At 35.7% G+C, this 27,510-nt stretch overlaps 1 protein-coding gene across 2 annotated transcripts in view; it reads right to left on the bottom strand.

The window, feature by feature from the left end:
* The window catches only part of ulk2.L (unc-51 like autophagy activating kinase 2 L homeolog), a 75,193-nt gene that overhangs the window by 34,916 nt on the left and 12,767 nt on the right, over window positions 1-27,510 (bottom strand). For both annotated transcript variants that reach the window (XM_018246851.2, XM_018246850.2), the window contains exons 4-9: window positions 24,222-24,263; window positions 12,982-13,014; window positions 12,449-12,485; window positions 4,236-4,409; window positions 3,257-3,330; window positions 1,968-2,069 (exon numbers count right to left, since the gene is read on the bottom strand). In XM_018246851.2, the coding sequence (XP_018102340.1) occupies window positions 1,968-2,069; window positions 3,257-3,330; window positions 4,236-4,409; window positions 12,449-12,485; window positions 12,982-13,014; window positions 24,222-24,263 (462 nt within the window). The remainder of the gene's footprint in view (window positions 1-1,967; window positions 2,070-3,256; window positions 3,331-4,235; window positions 4,410-12,448; window positions 12,486-12,981; window positions 13,015-24,221; window positions 24,264-27,510) is intronic.

The following is a 27,510-nucleotide window of genomic DNA, read 5'->3' as shown; positions in this document are numbered from 1 at the left end:
AATTATGGTACTAGGTTAAATAAAATAGGATTTAGCACAGACTGTAAAATATATCAAATTCTACGGTTAAAAAAATAAAATATTATAGTCTTATCATAAACACATATGTCAAACTCTGTATGTGTATTATACTTTTTATACCAAATATCAGAATCTATAGGGATATGTCCTGTCAGGAAAGTTTACAAATTGACACATTTAAGTATTTACCTCTTTAATAAATGTTTCAATCTATCACAATATATGTCATAATAAGAAGTCAAACACCATTCTGTGCTATTGGCTATTAGAACTTAGCAGCAACATTGAACTTCCAAGATTCCACCAAAACTTTAAATAAGAATTGTGTTAATTTTTAACACAATGTAGGTAAAAGGAAGATTTAACAATTCAAGATATGCTCTTTTTAACACTGTAAAAATCAATGTTACAGAAAAGAGCTTTATAAGTCTGTGACTTTGTTCCAGTGAACAAAGTGAGTCACTTTGTTCCAGTGACTTTGTTCCAGAAAAAAGCGGAACCGGAGCCGGCCATTGTCCCACAACCTGCAGCCACTGTTCGAAACACTTCAACATCCTCAGCGGCCGAACATGCTGGAACAAAGTCACTCACGAGGCAGGTGAGTAAAATAGAGGCAGACTGCACATGGAGGCTGGATCACGGCTGTGAGTCTCTGCATTCTCTCTGGCCGGCTCCGGTTCCGCTTTTTTCTTCTGAGGCGTGTGGCTGGATTCTGGTAATTGGAAGGCTGCAGACCAGCGTTCTGTGTTTAGCGACGACTCCCGGCTCTGTTGGTCTCTGCTGCCAGGGGCTTTGAGGGGCTCTTGTCTGAGCTGGGGTAGCAGTTGCTGCAGACTCTGGGCTCGGGTGCGGGGCCGACGTGCCGACTTCTTTTTTTCCTCAGGTACCACGGACTTGTCATCAGCTGCCTGCTAGCATAGGAAAGAGCACTGGGGCAGCGCTCAGTGTTCCGCAGTCCTGCCACTACGGGGTAAGCTGGGGAAAAGAGGGGATCTCTGACACTTCCCGCAAAATAAGGCTTGTATGCTGTGTAAGAATGGGCTACATAGAGAAAGCTTGGAAATTGGTGGAAACAGAAAGTGTTTTCTGTCCTTAGTGCTGCTGAACATTTTCAGTTGGAAGTAGTCTTCCTGCCTAGCTTCCGGTTTAGGCAGATGTCGGGTTAGGGGGAAGGTGTGGAGCGCAGATCTGCAGAGCGAGTCGCCATATCGCCGTTTTGCAGTAGACAGGAACCAGTGTTTTCAAACAGTATTTTTTTAATATTAATAAACTTTATGCAGGGTAGATCTATTATTAGTGGGGAGGAAATGGATATTTTAATAAAAAATCTTTTAGTGTTACTGTTCCTTTAATACAGAGCAGTATCCATGATCAAAAGTTAATAAATAATATGACTATAAAGCTAACGGGATACAAAATATTGCATCCATTTATCTGTATCCATGTTATGAGGGAAGTGATGGGTGACCATATATTGCACTATAAATTGGGGTTTCAATTATAATACTGACCTGAATGGTCATACTTTTCAGCATAGGCAAAAATCAACAGAAAAGTGTCTTCTTTATCATATTATGGAGATCATATTGGATGGAGATCCCTTTTAAGTAAGAATACATTTCAGCTTTTATTCTTTTGAATGTACTTTTTGGATCATCTGCAGAGCAGCAGTCAGACTTATTTCAGTGATGTTTCAATGTAACATGTGCTATGTAACATTCATTAAAAACACACATATTTTAATCATGACACCCTATACCTGCCCAAATGACAATACAATGCTTCACCATGTAAAACCAGTCTTCGCTTGGAATAAAATATATTAGGGTGTATGCCAGCATTGTATTTATTAGCTAGACAAGATGCCATAAGACAAGATGCCAGCCCTTCTATCAATAAATAATTTTATGATGAAAGGATACATGCAGCAAACTAACACAGTTTACCTGAAAGGGTGGTTTGCCAACAAGACATTGATAAATGACAGTGCCAATGCTCCACAGGTCTGCTTTTGCATCATAGTGCTGTGACATTATAACTTCAGGAGCCTAGAAAGAAAAATAGATGAAACAATCAATACATAAATCTGTAGAACTGAAACATCAATTAATTAGTCATTAAGAAGCATAAATTCATTGCAATAATTTAGAAGCAGTATGTCTGATAATTGCCAGCTGTGCAGCACAACTGATTCACATGCACATCATCAAGTAGACCAGAGCAGAACACTCTGCTCATGTATCTCAGTGGCAGTGTTCAAATGTGCAAATTTGTATTTTCTTAGAGCAAAGAAGTAAAGAAGACAAATATACTGTATTTTGGGGGGTGGGGGGAATAAAGAGTTTTTTAATGGTCAATATATTTTTATTGAAGAATATTCTAAGGCAAAAAAATGAAAAAAATGCATGTCTCCAATCACACTTAGCATATAGCATATTTACACTAAAGGTTATACTAAACATGAATTGCACAAAATTGACATAAATTACATAGCACCCACATTTACCATTAAACTATGTTTTTATTCAGCATATCTCAGCTTAGTAATATACTGCTCATGTAAATTCAGTTCAAAACAATGCAAGTGTAACTTACTGTAAAACCATTTTTTTAAGATGAAGATATAAATCAAGTTATAGCATACTGGCACTGCAGTACACTATTAATATCACAGTATAACCCATGTTCTGAGACCCTACGCACCAAGCATTTTTCAATAAGTGTCATGACCTTTCAAATTATAGCAAAATAAGAAGCCACTATAACCATCATGTTAAAAAAAACATGATTCTAAAATTGCAACCTGTGTATGACACAAAAAAACAGGAAAAACGACATTATATAAATTTCAGTATGTTCTATTCTCGGGCTGGGCAAATAATTGAATTCAAGGAGTTACAGTGTGGTGTTTATACAAATGGTCTGTAGATGTCACTGTGCCCAGACATACTGTGCATACTTCCAGGTAGCTTAAAGGTGAAAGCTTACTGTTGTGTAATGCCTGCATGACTCTGCTAATAAAGCACTGTTATACTCTACTCATCTTCGGCTACCCAAAACATAACATACAGTACATAAATATGTCATTCCTGCTTCAGTTTTTATACGTTTATTAAAAAAAAAAAAAGTAGAAAAAAGTACCTTACATTTTCATATATTTGTACACACACTATCACTACACTAGTGTATAAGTTATATAGCAAACTAGAGAAAACCATAAATATGTGTAACTTACCATATACATTGGGGATCCACATAATGTAGCAGCCATCATATTGCTCTGCAGATAACGTGCAAAGCCAAAGTCCGCTAAGAAAGAACAGCACATACGTAATAAAGTTAAAATTCATTGAGCAATAAACAGTAGTGAGCTGTTTAATCAACTACAAAATGTATTACTGTCAGCGGTGCTTATATTGGATTGTTATTGTATTGTCACATACCTGAACATGAAAGGAAGCAGCAGTACTGTTATAAGAAGGCTGTAAACCCTGACCCTGTGTGGCTATGTAGTATAAGCCAACAACACCATTTAACTGTGTTGCCAGATTCTTCCTGTCAGTCAAGCATTTAACTTCCAGCCTTGCAAGCTCTGATTGAAAAGTTTCAGGGGACCATAAGAACGTGTCAAGAGTCTGGCACTCTCTTAAAGGAGAAGTGACCTATGTCAAATTTACATAGAAAGAGGTCACATCGAGGAAAATGGTCTAAAGGACATATAAGCATATTTTGATGAAGAATTCAATTATGCTAAAACCTGAGAAGTGTCACTATCCCTTTAACTTACTAGCAAATGGATCACAGGGATATAGAAAAGAAATCTGAACATAAAATATCACTCTTAGGTGTTACCTTTATTTCTTATAACAAAGTTGTTCAGCATCCAATGTATTATTACCCATGTAATGGATATAGCTGATGGCTGCTTATACGGTCATGACTTCCCTTCCTATTATTATATGAAAGACTGTCCACATTATTCCTTATATACAGTTGTCAATTTAATACAAATCAAAGTTTAATAACTTATATTTCTTCTAATTACTGCCAAAGCAAGATTTTGCACTACCGTTGCATTTTCTGGTCTATGCTCTTCCACTTAAGCTCTGCAGACAATTGGTATTGAAGGTAATAATTTCATAGAATGACAAGTTCCGACTAACAAAGCTTTTATTATTTCCTTTGGTGTAGAACTTCTAATGATTTAGGCTTACCAATTTTGATTCGGATACCACTGAAGGTAGCTTTTTTCCGGGAGGCATAAGATAGAAGAATATTTTGTGGTTTTAGGTCCCGGTGGATAATGCCCTTGCTGTGTAGAACTCGCATGGCAGCGGCAATTTGCTTTAGAAAAACTCTGATGGTGTCTTCACTCAGCGTCCCTTTGGCTGCTCATGTAAAATCAGAAGATGAATCTAATTAATAATATATTAATAAATACTATATTTACAAGAACTGTCTTTTGGTTTTGAATGATATCCTCTGGCAGATATGCAGATAATTTGTTACACTGTGTAAGAAACACATTTAAGAATACAACATAGAGGCCTAGACCCATGAAATAAAGCTGCATTAAAGGAATTGTTCAGTGTAAAAATAAAAACTGGGTAAATAGATAGGCTGTGCAAAATAAAAAATGTTTCTAATATAGTTAGCCAAATATGTAATGTACAGTATAATGTATGGCTATTATGTTACACATCCAGTCACTCCAGCCTTTATACATTACATGTTTGGCTAACTAACTATTTAAGAAACATTTTTTATTTTGCACAGCCTATCTATTTACCCAGTTTTTATTTTCACACTGAATTTTTCTTCTTTCTTTAAGTTGTTCACCTTAAATTAACTTTTAGTATACTGTAGACAGGGCTCTTCAGACCCGGATTTGTGGAAAGGCCATCTAGGCCAGGGCCTAGGGTGGCAGGATTTTAGTGGGCGGCATTCTGCCCAACCACACCCATATTGGTTAAAAAACTCTGGGGATACGCAGGAGATGAAATAATTTTTTTATTTTCCCGTGCACCAATATCCACGGCTCCGGTCCCGATGATGAAAATTTGCATAAAAAGGGGAGGGGACAGGGGCGACGAACAGCAGTTGTCCCAGGGGCTCCAGCTATGTAAATCCGGCCCTGGGGCTATTACAAAAAAATCAGCATGACGCGTTTTTGTTTTGGTTGTTGTGGCTTTCAAATTATTTAAGGTTTTTTGTTTTATATCTTATTTAAATTAACTGATTGTGAAGGCTCCTTACCAACTTATAGGCAGTGATAAATGTTTTGGTTGCTCGGGTTAGTGACTTCAACAACCACACAGTATTCTTCAGTTGTTGGCCAAAAATAGGCTAATAATAAAATTTAAAAAATGAAGACTGGTAGAAAAGTTGTTTATAATAGGTATCTCTATATGATACTAAACTTTATTTAGAGGTTAACTTACATTTTAAGATGCTTTTGCCAAATTATCATAGAGAAACATAAAATCTATATTACATACACTATGGGGCAGATTTACCCTCGATATTCGACTGCTGATTGTAAATCCTTCGACTTCGAATATCGAAGTCGAAGGATTTACCGCAAATAAATCCATCGATCTAACGATTTTTCTTCGACCTAAAAATTGTTACAAAGCCTATGGGGACCTTCCCCATAGGCTAACATGGCACCTCGGTAGGTTTTAGGTGGCGAACTAGGGGGTCGAAGTTTTTTTTAAAGAGACAGCACTTCGACTATCGAATGGTCGACTAGTCGAACGATTTTTAGTTTGAATCGTTCGATTCGAAGTTGAAGGTCAAAGTAGCCAATTCGATGGTCGAAGTAGCCAAAACTTGTGTGTGTAGCCCCACAATCTTGTGTGTGTGCCAAAATGGGGGATCTTATGCCCATGCCAGTACAGAGGATGCATAATTATAGACCATGAGGAAGGAGGGGGAATGACAGGAGTGCAGGCAATATTTGATTGAAAGCTCTGATTTTTAAACATTTTATAACAGTTGTGCATGTTTTAATAAAAAAAAAAGAATTTGGATTTCATGTTTAATTCTGCAAAGTACTTTTATTAGACAGCTTTTAATGTCTGGGTGGCAAGTTCCCCCTGAAGAACATGTTTAGTTTGAGTAGGGATCCCTAGGTATCATTGTCCGATAAAAGAACACAAAATAAAGAACTACAGTACAGGCATAGGATCCATTATCTGGAACCCATTGGTCAAACAGTGCCTTGTAGTTCATCTTTAGATATAATTAATCCTTTTGGGGTTATTCAATATTTAAGTGTTTTTTTAGTAAATGTAAAGTATGGTGATCCAAATTACGGAGGGACCCCTAATTCGCAACACCCCGGGTCTCAAGCATTTTGAATAACAGGTCCCATACCTGTACTATAAACTGTAACTGTGAACAGCATTTTTATAACGGTTTTTAACTCACTGAGCATGTGAAAAAACAGGCTATGACCTTCTTGCCAAAGATTTTTATAAACCTCTAATTTGTTTATCAAAATGAATGTTCAAGTTTGAGGAGAAAATACATTAATAAAGAGATTTTATAGAATCATATGCCCTTTGCAAGTTTTGCTGTCTCAGTATTTCCATGCTACATTAAGACAGGTTCAGTTCAGAAAAACAAATGTTTACCAATTGAGCTGCAAGATAAACCAGGTGCTAGCTATATTTTACCCTGCCAATGTGACTCTAGACAATAAGGAAACAGTGAAGCAATATTTAACACCGAATGCACTAAGACAAGCATGCTTCTAATAAAATGTTGTGATGCTACATCAAATGCAGAGATCATTATTCTGGAGAATAAACCGCCCCACAAGCAAAAATACAGAAGAAAGCTGTCTTTAAACAGGAACTAAACAATCAATGCATACAATGCAATTTTTTTCTCCACAGTCCCTCAAACCTCCTAAATAACAACTTAAATAATTAACAAGAAATATATGCCAGTGTACTGAGGGAGAACATTTCATGATTCCAGATTGCAGCTTCACAAGCAAAACATTGAAATTTGCCTCTTATGATAGTTTATAGTAATTGTTCAGAAATTCATCAGTGTTTCTAAGCAGGATTGACTTCCAGGTACACAAGCAGGATCAGAGCGAATACTGTGTAGGTCTATAAAAAGGCACATTCAAGGGTTTTGAAGACACTTTACTTTGGGACACATACAATAGCAGTCAGCACTACCGAAGATAAAAATACATAACATACAACAGCAGAGCAATATTACCAAATGAAATAAGTCCACGGTGCCCTAAATATTATTACGGATACTGTATTTTTTTCCCCATGACATCCAGTATCATAATTACATTAAAACTGTGTGAAAGGAGATATTCAGGCAGAAATATGAACAATCTAGGAGAAGCAGGATAAACAGTGTAATGTCAAGATATGGTGGACAATAAGGCAATTTATATGTTTTGTAAATACTTTCTAATGATCTCTAATGGAAAACTCCCATACCAAGATGTCACATTACCTTTCAATTACCATGGAAAGTGACAGAAAAACACTGCAGGAGGTGCTAAAATTTGTTTAGAAGAAATTCATTAGTAAATGTAAATAAATGTATCCTTTTTGGGGGGGGGTTATCACACTGTTTCTTCTTCTTATAGCTTAAGCAGTGATGAAAAACTAAAGGCTGCATAGAAATCAATTGATCTGCTTCAAGCCCTATATAAATCAAAGATCCTGCAGACAAATTAAATTACTCAGCCATGCCCTACAGAGTTCAATATATACTGAGCTACTGAATGTAGCAAAGCTGCTAAATAAAGCATATCTAGAGCATATGGCTAGTTTGCACTATAACCTGCTGCTGTCATATGGGGATATCAGTGGCTTCAATAACAAAGATGAGCAGAAGCCACCATAGCAGTAAAGGCTGTTATTTGATGGAACATAACCAACCAAAAAAGATGGATACATATAGCAATAATGAAATCACAAATATTCAAATTACTTTACTCTTATACTTAACTCACAATCTAGACCGGATATCTGAGGTAATAAATAAATAAAAGCCAAGTTACTTTAATGGAACACTGCCAATCTACTGTCCAGCCATCAAGCCAGACTTTCTTCCGTGAGGTAAATTAGCTGCCTAATACATCTTGATTATGAAATACTTTGGAATAGGTTCAGGCATCACTGGGGCCCTTGGGAAGAATGATCAAACCTGAGGCATTCACATCAAATAAAAACGAAAGCTAAAAAAGGGGGGTTTCATCTTTAAGTTAACTTTTACTATGTTACAGAAAGGTAAATTTTTTAATTCTAAAAAAAATAAATGCTCCATAAAGCTACACATTTATTGCTACTTTGTAATACTCATCTTTATATTCAGGCCCTCTCCTATTCATATTCCAGTCTCTTACTCAAATCAGTGCATGGTTGCTAGAGTCATTTGGACCCTAGCAACCACATTACTGAAGTTGCAAACTGGAGAGCTGCTGAATAAAAAGCTAAATAACTAAAAAAAAAAACACAAATAATAAACAATGAAAACCAACTGCAAATTGTCTCAGAATATTATCTCCACATAGTACTTAAAGTTAAACTAATGTTGAACAACTCTTTTAATGCTTGCTGAACTAGCATATCTGGAGGGTCTTTTATAAATACTGGCCAAATTTGCACCTGGGCAGTAATTCATGGCAACCAATCATAGGTTTGCTTACATTGCACAACTGGCAGGTGACTTAAAAAAGCCAGTCATTGATTGATTGCTGATTTTCAATTTTCTACTAGCAGCTGGCTGAAAAAAGCTAATCACCGATTGGTTTCTACGGGTTACTGCTTATGTACAAATGTGCCCAGTGTTAATAAATGAGCCCCAATATATTCAGTTCTTAAATAAGTTTAGCTTACCATGCCACTAAAAAAAAACATCTGCAGTTGCTAAACATATTATAGGCCATCATCAAGACGACTTAACAGGCATAAAAAAAAGTGAGTTTGCTGTCTTTGACAATCTTATCCCCTCTACTATCCCTTTAAAAACCTTTAAGCTTATCCCTTTTATTTATGATTTGCTTGGTATGCAAGCACTCGTAGGGGCAGATTTATCAAGGGTCAAATTTCGACGTAGAAAAAGCTTCGAAATTCGACTAGCGAATTGGAATACTTTGACTTCGAATATCGAAGTCGAAGTTTTTTTACATCGAATTTGGCCATTTGTGGTCAAAGTAAAATCATTCGATCAAACGATGAAATCCTTCAATGGAACGATGAAATCATTTGATCGAACAATGAAATCATTTGATCGAACGATAAAATCCTTCGATCATACGATTTTTCTTCGACTTCAAAAAACTTCGAAAAATGCTCTAGAAGGTCCCCATAGGCTAACATAGCACTTTGGCAGGTTTAAATTGGCAAAAAATTGAAGTTGAAGTTTTTTAAAGAGACAGTACTTCAATTATCGAATGGTGGAATAGTCAAAGTATTTTTACTTAGAATCGAATTCGAAGTCGTAGTAGCCTATTCGATGGACGAAGTATCCTAAAAATTACTTTGAATTTCAAATTTTTTTACTTCGAAAATTCCCTCGATTCACTTCGAGGCCTTGATAAATCAGCATATCGACCTCTGTGAGGTCCATATGCTGGGAGATATGCGTGCTATGGAACTAGATGCAGTAAATGGTTTTCATTACTATTCCAACATACCCCTTTTCCATAAAAGAACATTCTTCTATTAGGAGTTACCTAAGCAAATTGATGTGTTGCAGTTTCCGTTGGTCATGCATGCAGCAAACAGTATTAAAGGGGACCCGTCACCAAAAAAAATGATTCAAAATCCTATTTTATCACATTAGTCAAGCAAAATGAACTTTAATGACACTGTATAATTTATTTGAATCTTGTTTCCTTCAATCTGGGAATTTATAATTATAGCAAGCAGGCAGCAGCCATTTTGTGGACACTGTTATTAATGCAAGCCTTGCATCATCTCAGAATCTTGTTTGTGCACCAGAATGGGGGACCAAATGTCCATCCCCCTGCTCTGGCTATGGTAAAGAGAACGGGGGAATGTGGGGTGAGCAGTGACATTTAGGAAGTGCTGAATGAAAAGTGAAAGTAATTGGGAATAGAGGAGGGGCAGACAATATTTGATTGACAGCTGAGCTTTTATATGAGCTTACAAAAGCTATGAATGCTTTAATAAAAAATAGAAATTTAAAAAGGCCTTTTATTATATAGATTTTTGTGTCTGGATGACAGGTCCATTTTAAGGTACAGGTTCACACTGGTGGGGTCCTGGTATAGGGGGGCATTTCTACAGCTAGCCACCTATACTGGTGAATCTGACACCAGAGATAAAAAAAACAATGCAGCTGTATCAGCATATAGATACTATACTGCTGAGATGACAATAAAGTTTATTTTGACTTTGGCATATATTTGAATTAATGGCATTTGCCCATTAATTACAAAATTTCTGTGATATTACAGGTATTTGTAAACTAAAGTCCTACTGAAAGCATTATGTCTCTGACTGTTTATATATTTGCCTTTGTTGGTTCTGACACCTCAAACAATGTAGCAGAAATTATTTTACCAAACCTGGATGAATCCTTACTTCTGCTGCATTGTTTTAAAAGTCAGAACCAGAGAACGGACACAGTTTAACACATACTGCTTTAAAATGTAATTACAAATAAAGCCAATAAAAATGTTAATACTTATTGGAAAGTTGCTTAGAATTAATTTTTTTTCATTATGCAAGATCTATTTTTGGCGTTGATTCCCTTTAACAATAATCAGTATGCAAACAAAACTTTTTGTGAGACATGCTGATACATGATAGCTGCAGAAGTGCAGGTTACCAGTCTGTAGGAAATAGCAAACATGCCCATGTGATATAATTAGCCTGTTACCTAATATTTTTCCCTTCAGTTACAAAGATATCTGTGATCTAACCAGTGTTTCCACTTTAGTGTAACATGTCTATGACATCTAAGGGCACTGAAACATTGTCTTAATGGTAAATTGCCCTTTTTACATGTTTAAATTAGTCTAAGAAGTCTTAAAGAATAATTGCATCATGGACTGTTTCTTATACTTATCCCATACTAATCCACAGTTATCCTCATCTTCACCACACAAGTGCCAAAGGTTTGCTCAAAGAGACCTTAAATAAATGGCTACCATATATATTCTTTTGTAAAGGCAAAGATAAGCAAAAAAGTGCTTTAGAAATTAGGGTTAGGTATGCCTATGCAGAAGGATATGTTAAGTGGAGCATATTCATAAAGATCCACTCATTTGCCAAAATGGTTACCAACAACTTTGCTCTATTTGGCACCCATGTGCTGGGCCAAATTGGACGGATCCTATAATTTGGCTCACTAGTCAATGAATGCAGCCTTAGTGAGAGGACTGCATTAATGGTTTGATGCCGTTCTCTCCAAAATAACTTTCTTACCTGCCCAACAGATATGTGGATGAATTTTGCAACATATTGGTAATGCACACCACATGCATGGGGCACTATGCTGATGACTTGTTCTGGAGGTGCAGAGTTTCTAACTTATAATGTCTCATGTATGGCCAGTTGTCCTATTTACTTTGGAAGAGTGTTATGTTGCAATTTGTTCTTTAAACACAGAGTTCCATAGGCCATCTTATGATTTCCATGGGTCAGTACACATTGGCAACTAAAAGTTCTCCAAAAGGGATATACAAACCCCATCATCATATTACAACCTATTAAACAAACAGTAATGTCAAAAATGTAAAACTATTTTGATAAATTTAAATTTGTTTGTTGATCCAATGTCTTATTTTATATAGGAACGGTTTTACTCTGTAGCCCTGCAGTGATCCATGAATGGCATCAGACTCTTTTCCATCTTCCTGTGTAGGAACAAAACCCATTGCATTCTACAAAGCATATCTGTTGTTATCTGCTATGTAACCTGCACCTTTCTGCTTCCCCAATTGCTACACAACAGCTTGTTTATATAAACTGTAGTTGTTTCTTAAGCAAATACACAATTATTACCTGCACCAGTGTTCTAATAACTTTAAAACACTTTCATTTTTTGAGTTACAGTTCCTTTAAAGAGCTAAATTTCTTTAGAAATATAATTTATAAAAACATAAAACATTATGGGTCGCTATAAAACATATGTACCATTTCTGATCATTTTGATTTTCAAAGAATTAGAGCACTATGTTGCAATGTAATAAGGGCTGCAGGCTCAGTACTGTATTAAATGTAGAATGTGCTCTCTAGTTTTAACAACAGCTCCACAACAGCCAAGACAATGAAACTGAGAAAACAACAGGATCTAGTTACAATACTCCATAATCGAAGTGCCTTTGTACGTGTAATATGTGGATTAAAAATAGTTAGAATCAGCCAGCAAGTATTAGCAAGTTGGCTGTGTGGGAGCCAGACACACTTACCTTGTAAATAATCAGCCAAGTCTCCACCATTGCAATACTATTAAAAATAAAACACAATTCTATTTTATTAAGCAACAAAAAAAAGTTTTTTGGTAGACATTGGCATTAAAAATTTTCCTTTTAATTACATTTTTGATTCCCATTTGTATTCTAAAGTGGAAATTTTACGAACTAAGATTAAAAACAAAATGTACTTCAGTCCTACAAAAAAACTACAGCAGCCATAGATGAAGAGTTGTTTCTGACCAATAGGTGAGTAACAGTGGTTCTGAGAGGAAGCAAGGTATTAAATGCTCCACTTAATGTAAGGAACCTTTTTTTTTTAGTAAGGCAGACACTTTCCTATAAAAACCTGGCAACTATTAGTATCACTTTAAGGTAGCACTGGATACAGTATTTACTACTTTTATTTGTTTTCACAACATGGTGATGTTTCTGCCTTAGCCTGCACTTTAGCATCAAGCTGGTGTAATCATTATAGATGTAATATTTACAATAAAAATATTATAATTTTATACAACAAAAAAACATACCTCCATAACCAAGAAAACAGAATTAGGCATTTCCTGAAAAAAAATAAGAATACAGGTAATTAGAGCTATGGGTAAAATATACAACATTGACTAGGTAACTGAAATTCCAGGATCATCATCAGGATTTTAGTCAAATATGCATTTTTTTTCCCCTGGTTTTCAAAAATGACATATTTACATACCGCCATTACCTTGGTAACCTGTAAAGAAAATAAAGCCTACAGCTAACACAATGCCACTAAAGGACACAGTTTATCCTATAATTAACAATATACAATATAAAGTGTTTGCTTTGCATTTTAATTGAAGTAAAAAAAAAGTGAAAAAAGAATATATATATATATATATATATATATATATATATATATATATATATATATATATATATCCTTTTTTTATATATCACAAACTAGCAGTCTCTGTTAAATTCAGATTATCTATGTGGAAAAAGTCACAGGGAGGCATGCATTTAATTCCTGGCCAAATTCTAGCCCTTCTAGCCCAGGATTCCAATTTTTCAAAGACTTGGATTTGGCTTGGAGCTGTACTGGTGTGATTGAACAATCACAAGATTATACTGGCAGGGTCAGAACGTACACAAGCTTAACCCTTTGGAGTAATAGATTAATTCCCTAAAAAGTCACGATGATATAGTTAATTAAGAAAGGACAACAAAATACAGGTATATGTAGACCGCAATTTGTGCACACTTGCTCATTTTAAGCATATTTTGACACATGCAGCGGTTCAATTTTTAAACGCCCAGATTCCTCAGTTGGGCTTGAATTCCTAGAAAGAAGTCTTCTAGGAAAGGCAATGTTTCTGACAGACGTAGAAAAAAAATGTAGCCTTTGAAGGCATTTGTTAACCTACCGCAAGTTCAGATTATAAAAAAAAAAGCTTGTTCAGTGTAGCTAAAGTCACAGTTCTGGCTTAAAGTGTTCGAAAACTGTCCAGCAAGTGTTTAGACCCTGAGGAAAAGACGCCTTTCACGTATGAGTAAAAGAAGTGCAGTAAACCAGTCCTATGACACTGAGCTACAAAGAAGCAGTCTTTATAATCAAAAGCTCACAGCACATAAATAACACACTAACTAAAAACAAGTTTTAGCAGAAAAAGTGATTGCTTTCAATAATTAGAGTATCTTAGGTAAAATAAGCATTTTGATAAGAGCTAAACATCCCATCCAGGATACTTATGTCAATTTGTATTGTTACAACTCTTTTGAAAGCTTGGTACACATCTTGTTATGGTTACATTTATGAACAGATTTGGTCAGCTAGACCCCTAAATAATCAAGGTAGTCTATGTGCCAGTCAGACTCAAAGGCTTGTTTCAAGGCATCTACTATCTCCCCGCCAATGCCTAGGGGGAGTGCCTGTGTTTTGTCAGCATTAATTTTGTAGTATAATACTGCACCGAAATACTCTACGTTTTGCAGAATGTGTGGAATAGAGGTTTGCGGGTTTATGGTGATTATAATCAAATCATCTGCATACAGGCATTTCTTGTGTTCTAAGCCTGCATAATGAAGACCCTGAATGGAATCAGTTTGTCTTATTGTTTGCAATAGTAGCTCTACAGTTAAATCAAAAATAAATAGAGAGTGGGGGCAGGCTTACCTGGTGCCATTAGTTAGGGAGAATGTCTGAGAAGTCATGCCAGAGGCATTCACTCTTGCTGTTAGTTCAGAGTTTATAAGGCCATAACTGCTTTTATGAATGGACTGCCTAAGCAATTCATTTATTGATAGGCACCTGAGGGCCTGTGCCTAGGGCGGCAGCTTTTGGGGGTAACCATCGGGTGCCATAATGATAAATACATATTTTTAAAAAATATTTTTTTTTAAATCCCACCCAGTCGCCACGGGAGACTTTCCACACAAATCCAGTGGCGGAGCTGCAGGTGAAGTATATACAGTAGAGCATGCTGCACCGTGCAAAACCTGGAAACTTGTCAGCTATTGCCTTTACCTTCAGGGGATCCTCCACTGTCCTGCTGATCCACCTAGAACAGGTGATATCCAACAGTCATGCTGGACAGGTGTGCCAGAATCCCCTTTACAACTAACACTTTCCCATAGTAAAATGCTCCGACTGCCCCCCTCCATACCCTGGGAATGGTGAAATGTTTTATGTACTTGATATGTATATACAGGTATAGGATCCCTTATCCAGAAACCTGATATCCAGAAAGCTCCGAATTACGGTATGGCTGTCTCCCATAGACTCCATTTCATCCAAATAATCCAAATTTTTTAAAATGATTTCCTTTTCTCTGTTATAATAAAACAGTAGCTTGTACTTGATCCCAACTAAGATATAATTAATCCTTATTGGAAACAAAACCAGCCTATTGGGGTTATTTAATGTTTAAATGAATTTCTAGTAGACTTAAGGCATGAAGACCCAAATTACGGAAAGATCCGTTATCCGGAAAACCCCATGTCCGAGCATTCTGGATAACAGGTCCCATACCTGTATTGTGTTTATGTTTGTATCCACTTTTGTCATTCAGAACACGTCTAAATTGGTTGAGATCTTAAAATGATAAATATCTAGATTCTTGATCGACCAAGCATCATTCACTAAAATTGTTGTAGCTGTCAGAAAGTTAATAAAAGACATTCAGGGACATGTTCCTTTTTTCCCTTAATAAATAATTATTTTCCATCACAAATCTATGTTGGAGTTGCCAAATCATATATTGCTGGAATTGGTGCAGTCACTGTGTCATGAAATACTGTATTGACTATCATATAATGCCAAGGATAATGCCATACATTGCTGGGCCCACTCACTGCTCATTTATAAACAGACAAATTTGCACCTGGGCAGTAACCCATAGCAACCAATCAGTGATTAGTTTTTTTCCAGTCAACTGCAGGTTGAACACTGAAATCAACCATCTGATTGGTTGACATGAGTTGCTGCCTGGGTGCAAATTTGCCCAATGTTTATAAATAAACCCCACTGTTCTTTAAATGTTGGCGCTTAATGTGTCATATATTGATGGGGCCATTGCTTCACAAAATACTGGAGTCACTCTACCATGCAGTGCTGGGAGCACTGACTCTTAGGGGCCGATTCACTAAGCTCGAGTGAAGGATTCGAATGAAAAATACTTCGAATTTCGAAGTATTTTTTGGGTACTTCGACCATCGAATGGGCTACTTCGACTACGACCTTCGATTCGAACGTTTCGAACGAAAAATCGTTCGACTATTCGACCATTCGATAGTCGAAGTACTTTCCCTTTAAAAAAAACTTCGACCCCCTACTTCGGCAGATAAAACCTACCGAAGTCAATGTTAGCCTATGGGGAAGGTCCCCATAGGCTTGCTAAACTTTTTTTGATCGAAGGATTTTCCTTCGATCGTTGGATTAAAATCCTTCGAATCGTTCGATTCGAAGGATTTAATCGTTCAATCGAACGAAAAATCCTTTGATCGATCGAACGAACGTTTAGCGCTAAATCCTTCGACTTCGATATTTGAAGTCGAAGGATTTCAATTTGAGGGTCGAATTTCGAAGTATTTTTTACTTCGAAATTCGACCCTTAGTGAATCTGCCCCTTAAAGTGCAATGGTCATTGTGTAATATATTGCTAGGGCCACTGTCATAAAATGCTGGGAACACTGTGTTGTGTGTCTGAGAGTTACAGTACGAATATACAGTAGGTGCCCTAGTGCAGTAATTCCTGTAAAGTATTTTGGGCTTCAGCCCTGTGATCAGTGGAATAACTTGGTAATGTCGGCCCCCACGCCAAAAAATTTACTGAGGGGGCCCGACGTAAACAGTCCTCTTACGCTGGCCCTACACTGCCTCTCCTCACGGGTTTATAAAACCTTTCTCTGTTACAGTCTAAGTATGGATTAAAACTGTGCAACTACTCCCCTAAACCTGCTATGCCTCACAGGGTTTATTGTGCTTCATTAATGCTGGGATTTGTTAAAATACCTTTGCCTTTACACACCCCAGGTTGCCAAACTATACGTATACCTCTGTATGTATACAGAGTTAATATTAGTAATTAAACCTCACAGACCAAAAATAGTGTGCACACTCGGGACTCTTAAAGTGACCTTGGACATTTATTTATTTTCAGTGGTTGCTGTATTCTACACATTCTGTTACTGGAAAATTATTTAGTTCTTCTTCATTGCTATATAGTTAAATGTATTTTTGTTGGGTTACTGCTTATGCCATTTATTTCTAATACAGTTCATTTTACTGTATATATAGGTTACAAAAGTTTTGCCAATATCTCGACGTGTACAGACAATCTTGCAATAATAGTATGACCTTTCCTGATGATGAATTCCTAATGAAGTGTATGCATGGCCCATCTAACAAGTGGACTTTTCTGCTACAGCAGTCTATGGTGATAATAAATGAATTGACAAAGAAGTCATTACAACAGTTGGAAATATCTGTACTGTACTAACATATGCATCCCTATCATGACTTCATACCAATGGTAAGAAGTATAGGTTTCATAGTGAAATAAAAAACAGCTGTTTTTAAAGGCAGAATTAAGTCTTAATTATGAATATATTGCATGTAAACCATGAACAGAGATCTAGAGAGAAAAAATGATTGTGAATAAATAAACATAAGAAGGATGGAATAAGAGAAAATAGAGGCATGCTAAAAAGTTATGGTAGTATTATGATGTATTCTAATTAAATACAAATGTAACTATAAAGAAGGGTCAGTTGCAGCCATGTTGAAAGGACTAGTTTAAAAATTCCATTATGCCACTTTACATTCATTATAAAGCAACACACATCTAATACACAGTTGTCGCTTCATACTTTCCATTATGAACAAGTTGTTGTCAAGCCTAGAAAATAAGCAGACTGTTATTTAGAGTGCTTGGAAAATAAGAGCAGCTTTGTCGAGGGGTAGATGGGGGTTACACAAGAGGGACTAAGAGAACATTCTGTTATCGTTATAAAGGGAAACAATACTAGATCTTACATGTCTTTATTTTTTTATGGCATTCAAGTTGCAGTACAGGCCAGTATAATCATAGTTCTGCTATAGCTTATAGTGAACAGAACATTCAAAATTACACCTTCAGTGGACTGGAAACGTGACTATATTATGTATCTGTACAGTAAAGTTACTTTGTACAGTTGCCATATTTTTGTTGAATTCTGCAAGTTAACAAAATTCCCTATACTACTTATATAGGGAATAATGTACTTTATTATTTAAGGTGACTTGTATATCTTGGGGTGTTTGCCTTCCTGATTCAGTACTTTCACAGAGAAAGGTAGGTAGACAAAGACAGTTTATTGAACCCATCTGGACAGACAGAGAGAACAGCAACAGATGGTTCAAACTGTTGGTAAGGCACAGATTGTAAAACTTTAACGGACTGGTGACATACCTAGTGACACCACAGTTAAGTTATATATTTATATTTTATTGGGTATTTTATATCCAATATATTTGTTTTCTTTTTCCAGTATTCTCAATTTTTCTTTTCTTTGATTTTATATCTGGAACTCAAATAATTATAAAGAAAAACTGTCCTTTCCACAAAAAAGGAATTTTTGCTTAATAAAAGAAAACATAATTTTAAGCAACTTTGCAATATACATTCATTCCACGTGTTCAATGGTTTTTAAGTTATTATATGTATTGGGAAGACTTTTGCAACATTGTATAAAAAGTAACTGGTAGTAACAGGGATCTACCAGTAGACCTTTAGCTGGTGATGAGTAGATCTCAAGCCTCTGTCAACAAACAGCTTGTCTATCACCCTCCTGTTTCATGCTTTTCATTCAGATATTTATTATTTTAAGGTTACATAAGAAATAGATTTTTAAATCTATCAATATACCTTTTCTCATAATTCAATGTTTAAGTAATATTTTTGAAGAGCTAACAATACTCTTATGGATGTAGATCATAATGGGAAAATATCACGAAAAGTAGACCTTCAGTAAAATATGGGCATTCCTGCCCTAAAAAGATAGTCATTGCCTATAGCATTTATGGGATTTGGCATCCCAAAGCAGTTATTTTTTGGCAAATCCCAAAGCAGTTATTTTTTGGCAAATCCCAAAGCAGTTATTTTTTGGCAAATCCTGAAGGCTTGGCCAATGATAAATATCAATGTTGAAATTTAGCAGTTTAATTGAACTGACCTAGTCAAACTGTTCCTAAAAAATGCAGCACCTCTTTAAAGTCTAGGAAACCTGCCGTAATAGAACATCCAGAGTAATATTGTGTTAGTTTGCTTGATCACAAATTCATGACATTACATAACTAAATTCTCAGCACAGATATATAACACCACCATAAAAATAACTGGTATTTGTTTTCCCCTTCAGAAAGTAGAATACAGAATTCACAAATCCTGGAACTGGTTATAATTGTTTTTCCTTTTACTTGAACATACTTTGAACTTTGAACAGGTAAGAACAAATGGTTCTCATGAACAATTCACTCAGCATTTAAAGAAATAGTTTGAACCATATACTTGTAACTTAATCACCATATACTTGTAACTTAATCACTTTTGTGAAGTGCTGCAGTTCTGTGCACTGAGGTACAAATTCGTTAACACAGCAGCTCTTTCACGGAAAAGATGGGTACATTTTGTATTCTGGTATTTGAACTTGTTTTCAAACTGCACCTGTTAATACAAGTTGTCTTGCTGCTCCACAAAACATGATGCATTTTTGCAAGAACAGTCTTTCATAAAGATTGCAGCATTTCTTTTCAAAGCAATACATCAATTACATTTCCTGGTACATTTCCAGTAAAATAGTAATGTTAATTGTGACTAACTGAAGGTCACACTGTGTATAACAAAACACAAATCTCTTTTTATATCATTTGGCATTTGTGTGAGATACAATCAATCACAGCTAAACCTATCAGTACAAAATCGAATATCTTTTAACCCTTTAACCGTCAGCAACAAATTATCTATCCTAAAGCTGAAACAAAGCCCCTGCAGCAGTGTTTCAGAGAAGATAAGGTAGTGGTGGGGCAATCAAAAAATAGGGGCATATTTATCAAGGTTCGAATGGTAAATGCGAATTTTTGAGTTGCATTTTTGGTCAAGACTCACAAATTCAAGTTGGGAATAATCCAAACTCGAATTTGAATTTCAGATTTATCATACCTCGACCTTGGGGACAACTTGAAATTGATTATGCCACCTAAAAATCGCAGAGTTCAAGTAGAAGTCAATGGTAGAGGTCCAGTGACCCATTTGAAGATGTTAATAGCCTTCCTGACATTTGAGGTTTTTTCAGGGTCTTGTCTGAATTCGATTTGAGTTTTTGAATTGGTAATATTCGTTTGAGTTTTAGATGTTCAAGTTTTTTCTTATTAAGATACTATTTGAGTTTCGAGTTAATTTGGGGTAAAAAAAAAAAACTTTGATGAATATGCCCCTTAATATCTTCAATGTGGCTAAAATATGTAATACATAATATTAACTAAAACTCTTAAAAATGTATAGTTTAACAATATATACTGAATTTTTATTTCTGTGGCAATTAATGCTATATTTGCAACTAGCTAAGTTATTAGGGGCTATATAGATGTAAGAAAGCAGAGCTCATTATAGAGGAGGTTATTTATCAAAGGTTGAATTTTAGAGCTATGTGAGCATGGGGGCAGCCATTCATGCACAGGATAAACAATAGATAACAGATAGGGTCTGAAGAATCCTATTGTATACTACAGAGCTTATCTGTTATCAGTTGTGTATGCTGTGCCTTTCTCCTTTTTCAGCTTTGAATAACTGCCTCCATGGCTACACCAGTCACACCAGTTTTAACAGTGAAGCACAACAGTACATTATATCATTACTTTAAAAGACTTTAATTTTTTGGTGTTACTGTTCCTTTAATCCTTACTGGAAGCAAAACCAGGCTATTGGGTTTATTTTATGTTTACATGATTTTCTAGAACACTTTAGGTACACAAGATCGAAATTATGGAAAGATCCGTAATCCAGAAAACCCCAGGTCGCAAGCATTCTATACAACAGGTCCCATAATTCTATTCCATATTCTATAAACAACTTCAACATTTTCTTGAAACAATGTTGTAGTAGTCAACCCAACTCCAACCATGTCCAATTCCCACAATATTATTCTTTAATTAACAGCCTTTAAATAAATGCTGTGTAAGGCATTGTGAGAACGGAAGTCTTGGTTAGAGTCAGCAGACTACTCCAGGAATAGCAGAAAATAGCCAAGGATATACAGATTATGCATTTAATGACAGCTACAAATAACTTCACTGGAAATGTGTAACTAATGTACGTTTGAAAGCCTCTTACAATTTAATTAGCAAAATGGTGTATTTCAAAACACTGATAATTCTAGTTATACAAGAAAGATCTACTTGAAGCTGGAAAGCAGGTTTTCTATAAACATTCTGTGCAGGCTTTCCATAACACTGATTTAAAGCATGGAATATAAAGGTTACATAACACAAGGAGACTTTTTTCCAGCAGCAAGCACAGGTTAAAATATCTCTCCTTTTCCACCCGACTGAAAATAGGACACTGATCCTATGAGAAGTCCCATGACAAACACGAACAACTTGGCATCTGCCCAAATTTGAGCATGAGTACGTGTGCTAATGCTTACTATATACTGAGATGGTAGAAATAGCTAAGTGACTTGCAGGTGCAGATATACAATTTCAATAAGGTTTCAATCAATTAACTTAAACACTCTAAAGGTCAGCTTGTTGTTGTCAGCAAATTCGACAATTACATCATGGGATTGTATAAAAAGAACCTTAACAAACAACGTTCATGTTATTTGAAACATTACAGAACTTGCTGAGCATTTTGGCAGCTGAATTCATAAAATCTTCATTTATTAAATATAATTAATAGAATATACATATAGTAGCAATTTGTAACATTCCACAATTATGTAGATAAACTCCATTGAACGCTAAAATGCGATTGTACAATGCACAATGTTATTTATTTGTATCAACTTATCAGTTCTATAAATCCCCAATGGGGTTAATGTTTTTATGGGGTGTGGCTTGTGGTGCTTTATCAATTGGTGCAGGGGGTTTGCATAACTTATGCTTCTGAGGAAGTGGCGAGACGCCACGAAACGCGTCAAGCATGAGGTATATGTCACTGCTATGATATAAATGCTTTTAATTATATTTTTAATTATATTTAATAAATGAAGATTTTATGAATTCAGCCGCCGAAATGCTCTGCAAGTTCTGTAATGTCTTCACATGATATTGGCCTGGACCGGGGGCGTGTTGCGTGTAAGCATACAGGTTCGCTGAATTACTCGTGCAGGTGAGAGAGGGGGAGTGCTCCCATTTGTCTTCCTATGTTATTTGAAACAACATGGTGTAAAATAAAGTGGTGAAGAATTAACTTTAAATTGGTTGTTCACCTTCCAACATGTTTTTTTAATAATGAAGAGTAATTTTTTACCTTTCTAAAGTTGCTCTGGGGGGGGGGGGTCTCCAACTCAGAGTCTAAACTGTTCTAAAGTGATGCATTTAATTGATACATTTAGATGATACATTTCATATCTTTGTTCCAGCTGAGCAGGATCCCTGGGTTTATTATAGGCAGCTGTTAGAATTGATACAATAGTTGCCAATACTCCAGCGATGCTGCTGAGAAATGTATCAAATACATGTTGCAAAATGTTAACAGCACAGAATCTGCATTTGCCAGACTCAAAACACCAGAGCCAGATGGAAAGCAATTGAAAAAAGTATTTATTTCTGGAGAACAATCTGAATAACTCAACTGAAAAAGTGTTTGCTTGGGTAAAGCGTGAAAAGCCGTAAAGGGATTGTTCACCTTCCAGAGCAGTGATCCCCAACCAGTAGCTCGTGAGCAACATGTTGCTCTCCAACTGCTTGGATGTTGCTCCCAGTGGGCTCACACCAAGTGCTTATTTTTGAATTACTGATTTGGAGGCAAGTTTTTGTTGTATAAAAACCACATGTACTGCCAAACAGAGCCTCATGTTGGTTGACAGTCCACATATGGGTTACCAAATGGCTAGTCACAGCCCTTATTTTGCACCCAAAGAATATATTTGATGCTTGTGTTGCTCCCCAACTCCTTTTACATCTGAATGTTGCTCACGGGTTCAAAAGGTTGGGGATCCCTGTTCCAGAGTATAGGTGTGGAAGGTACACACAAAAAAAAGGTGGAAGCTTATTTTGATACTTCAAAAGAGCAAACACAGTGTATCAAGAATGTCAGACAAAATGGGGCCATAAATATACACATACCACATTCCAAATGTGCAGATGAGCTCCTTACATTATGGGACATGTTTATTAACATTGGCGACAAACATCCCTGGTGATGTAGCTCATAGCAACGAATAAGATTTTTCGTTTTATAACTTGTAGGTGATTGTTCAAATGTAATTGCTGATTGGTTGCTGATTGGTTGTTATGGGCAACATCACTGATGTTTGTCTCCAAGGTTAATAAAAAAAGTCTTACAGTATATGATTTCCACAGGACATTGCTTTGTGAGGCATGACAAATAATCTACCAAAAGAAGTGGAGCTATATAGGGGGGGTCATCATAAGTACAGTTTTTTTTCTGTTGAAACTAATGAACACCTATGAACAAACTGAAGTTTAATTAGATTCTTCTGTAAGGTGAAAAAATAATAGCTTTGCAGCACTATATTTCGTGATTACAAGTTAGTTAAGCTTTCTGAATTGAGCAGTTTTGTTTTGCCCCTTTCACAAAAATTCTACAGAATGGCATGTGTAAAGGATATATGTAACATATATATTCAGAAGTGGTTTTATTTAAACATGAACATATTATGGAGAACTTTTTGGATATCTGACTGGTTGGATAGTGCGACATGTGCAGGGATGATTTACTTTATAAGAGGTTTACTGGAGTATAAGAAATTCAGATTATTTCATCCATTTTCACGCATGATTATTTTAAAAACAAGTAAACTTTGGGAATGACAGTAGGAGAAAGATAACAAGACAATGAGGGTAACTGCTATAGTACACACACAGCTTTAAAAAGTATGTTCAACATGCAAAATAATCACTTTTCAAATCCAATATATCTTTGAATCAAAATAGTAAATAGTAAAGCACATTGTAAAAATAAGTAACTGGAACACCAGTTAGAGTCTTTTTGCATATTCTTTACTTAGAATTTGTCAGTGTCTTAAGTATGAATGAAGCGGATATGACTATGTTATAGATTTAAATTACCTGGACATCGTAAAGGGCCACAATATTTTCATGCTGCAACTCCTGAAAAAACACATGAAAATGGTGTTGTTATAATTATTATTCTGTATTTATTTAGCTTTGCAGAGATTATCCATTATTCACATCAGTGCCTGTCCCAGTGGTGGTCATAGTCCCTATTACATTCACAGAAGAATCAATTAACCTGCTTGTATTTTTGGAGTGTGGGAGGAAATATTACATACTTATGGCTCTTGAGTATTGTTTATTATTGTAGTATTATTCTGTAAAAGCCCAAGGCAAAACAGCCCTTTTGTTGTGAAGATATTTAGCCCCAAAGAGTCTCCCAATTGGTTCTCATTATTCTTTCTATTGATTCACTGCACATGCCCTAGTTTTACTTGACAGCAATTGTGTAATTTCCAACTGTTCTGCCCCTAGGCCATACACTTATATGCTGGATCTGCTCCAATGCCCAATCCTGTCTTAACCTGGTAGCACAAAACATCTCCACCTGATCCAACCTCTTATGTCATATGCCACTTTCACTTAAGCCCGCTTTTTGTTTTTCTTTTAAATTAAATTCATGGTATAAGATGCATAAGTAATGAATACTATTCCATATTACATGGCAGCACAACAGATTTGCATTCTATATGTCCTGAAGCATTAGCTCCTAGGACTAGTAACGTCACCTTCTCCTAATGATTTCCAATTACCCCTAACGTCACTTCTCAACAACTGCCCAAACCACATTTAACATGTACAGTGCCACTGGCTGTCTAAGATGAACAGCATTTCAAGCCAAATTCCTTAAAAATAAATGAAAACCAAACTTTTAGGATGCTTATATTTTCATGGTTAACGGAGCTGCCAGGCCTATAAAATGCCCTCTGTCACAGAAATCAGGTTACTTACTTAACCTGATTTCTATGACAGAGGGCCCTTTTAGAAGAAGAATTTACATCTTTATTAGCATTACAGATAAAAAAGAATTCACAATGCTAAGCTGATGCTTAACAATTTTATCAAGTACAGGTATGGGACCTATTATCCAGAATGCTTGAGATGTGGAGTTTTCTGGATAATGGATCTTTCAGTAATTTGGATCTTCATACCCTGTCTACTAGAAAATCATGTAAATGTGAAATAAGCCCAACAGGCTGGTTTTGCTTTCAATAAGGATTAATTATAGCTTATTTTGGATCAAGTACAAGGTACTGCTTTATTATTACAGAGAAAATTAGACATTTTTAAAAAATTTGGATTATTTAGATAAAATTAAGTCTATGGAAGAAGGCCTTTCCATAATTTTGAGCTTTCTGGATAACGGGTTTCCGGAACTGATCCCATACCTGTAGTATGCAAGTTGATATTATGTTATTCCCTGCAGTGAAGATTTTATGTCTAGTTTTATAGAGTACCCATATAGAGCAGAACACTAGATACATGACATTTAAGAGCACGTGTGTGCATGAATATTTAACTGGGATACAGTGTACTGTACTTTCTGTGCTTTTTGTCCTTGTACATATTTATAGCAAAAGAGGGTGTGTGAGTAGTGATGGGTGAATGTGTGCCGATTCGCTTCGCCAAAAAATTTGAGAATTTACTGTGAAATTAGTCATACAACGAAAAATTTGTGAAACAAACTGAAGTCAATGGTCGTCAAAATAATTTACGCACATCAATTTTGACGCGAGCAACAATTTTTTTACACACGACTATTTGGTCCAAATGTATTAAAGTCAATGGGCGTCTGAATAATTGTGACGCACCAAAAATTTTATGCGCGCATCAATTTTGACATACATCATTTTTTTTTGATGCAGCGGATTTTTCATCTACGAATTGTCACCAAATTAAAGACCTATGGTTGCTTAAAATGCTAATTATTAACTTAAGAAGATTATATTACGGTTCACGAAACAGATCCTAAAGAAAAATTATCTCTGTAATATGTTTGTGTTATAAAGTGATGATTTAGGTACAAAAAAACCAAAAAGGCAATTAAAATGGTTCAAATGCTGATCCAGTTACATTACTGAAAGAAGATTCTTCTAATCCAGTGGCAGTTAAAAATCATAAGAATGTGTTCAGATTTAGACCTCGGCATTGTTTTGAAGGCAGAAATTTAAAAATGCATTTTAAAGAATTCTGTAGACTGAGATTATATTACAGCTTCTACACTGAAACATGTTTAAGAGTGTTTCTTTTTATCTGAAACCAAATTTTGCCTAGAATGCTGCACCATCAGGGTTGAAGAGAGTTCACTCATTACCATGGAAACGCAAGAAAGGTTTGGCACTGAAGCTGCGTGCAGTAGCAAATAAAACGATGGAAGATTATATGGAAGTGTATAAGAAAGACGTGTTTGTGTATGGTTTATTTATTTGTATAGTACAGGTATGGGATCTGTTATCCGGAAAACCGTTATCCAGAAATTTCCGAATTACAGGATGGTGATCTCCCATAGACTCCATTATAATCAAATAATTAAAAATTTTAAAAGTGATTTGCTTTTTTTCTGAAATACTAAAACAGTAGCTTGTACTTAATACAAAATAAGTTATAATTAGTCCTTATTGAAGGCAAAACAAACCTATTGTGTTTTTTTAATGTTTAAATTATTTTTTTTTATAGATTTAAGGTACAGAGATCTAAATTACAGAAAGATTCCAAATCAGGAAAACCCCAAGTCCCGAGCATTCTGGATAATGGGTCCCATACCTGTACCACAAAAGCATTAAGATGCAAACACAAACAGGGGTTTGGTTCAGAGGTACATTTAGTAAATATTAAACTGGGGAATCCTGAAGGATTTTCAAAAGTTCAACATTTATCAAACATCACCTGACTGTCAGAGAAAATACCCTTCCTTCCCAATGCAAATCATTATTTGGAGAGAAATGATGCAGAGATGGAAAAGAAATGGCTAAATAAAAATGGCTTTTGTAACCGTGTAGTCACCATATTCACCATATGGGAAATGGTAAACAGGCCTTTAAAAGTTTAGGCATCACAATCTATGTCCTTATGCTGTGAAGTGTTTTAACCGTGTTTCAGCTTTAAAAAAAGAAATATCAATTTTCAAATGTAAAAAATGACCAACTTGCACAAAACTGCTTAACAGAACAACATTCAGCCAATCTGCATGCCAATTCAACAGCCTGACAAGTACAGTATATCTTTAGAATCATACGTCAGAATGATTTATGATACTTTATTGGGAATTTACAGTATTCAAAGTAAAGATATTTAGCTTTTAGCCATGGCAGTATTCCACATTCCCCATAAACATAATCTCGCA

Source organism: Xenopus laevis, chromosome 2L (assembly GCF_017654675.1).
Source record: "Xenopus laevis strain J_2021 chromosome 2L, Xenopus_laevis_v10.1, whole genome shotgun sequence".
NCBI classification, from domain to species: domain Eukaryota; kingdom Metazoa; phylum Chordata; class Amphibia; order Anura; family Pipidae; genus Xenopus; species Xenopus laevis.
The sequence above is the reverse complement of the archived record's forward strand: the minus strand, read 5'-3'. Positions and strand labels throughout refer to the sequence as shown.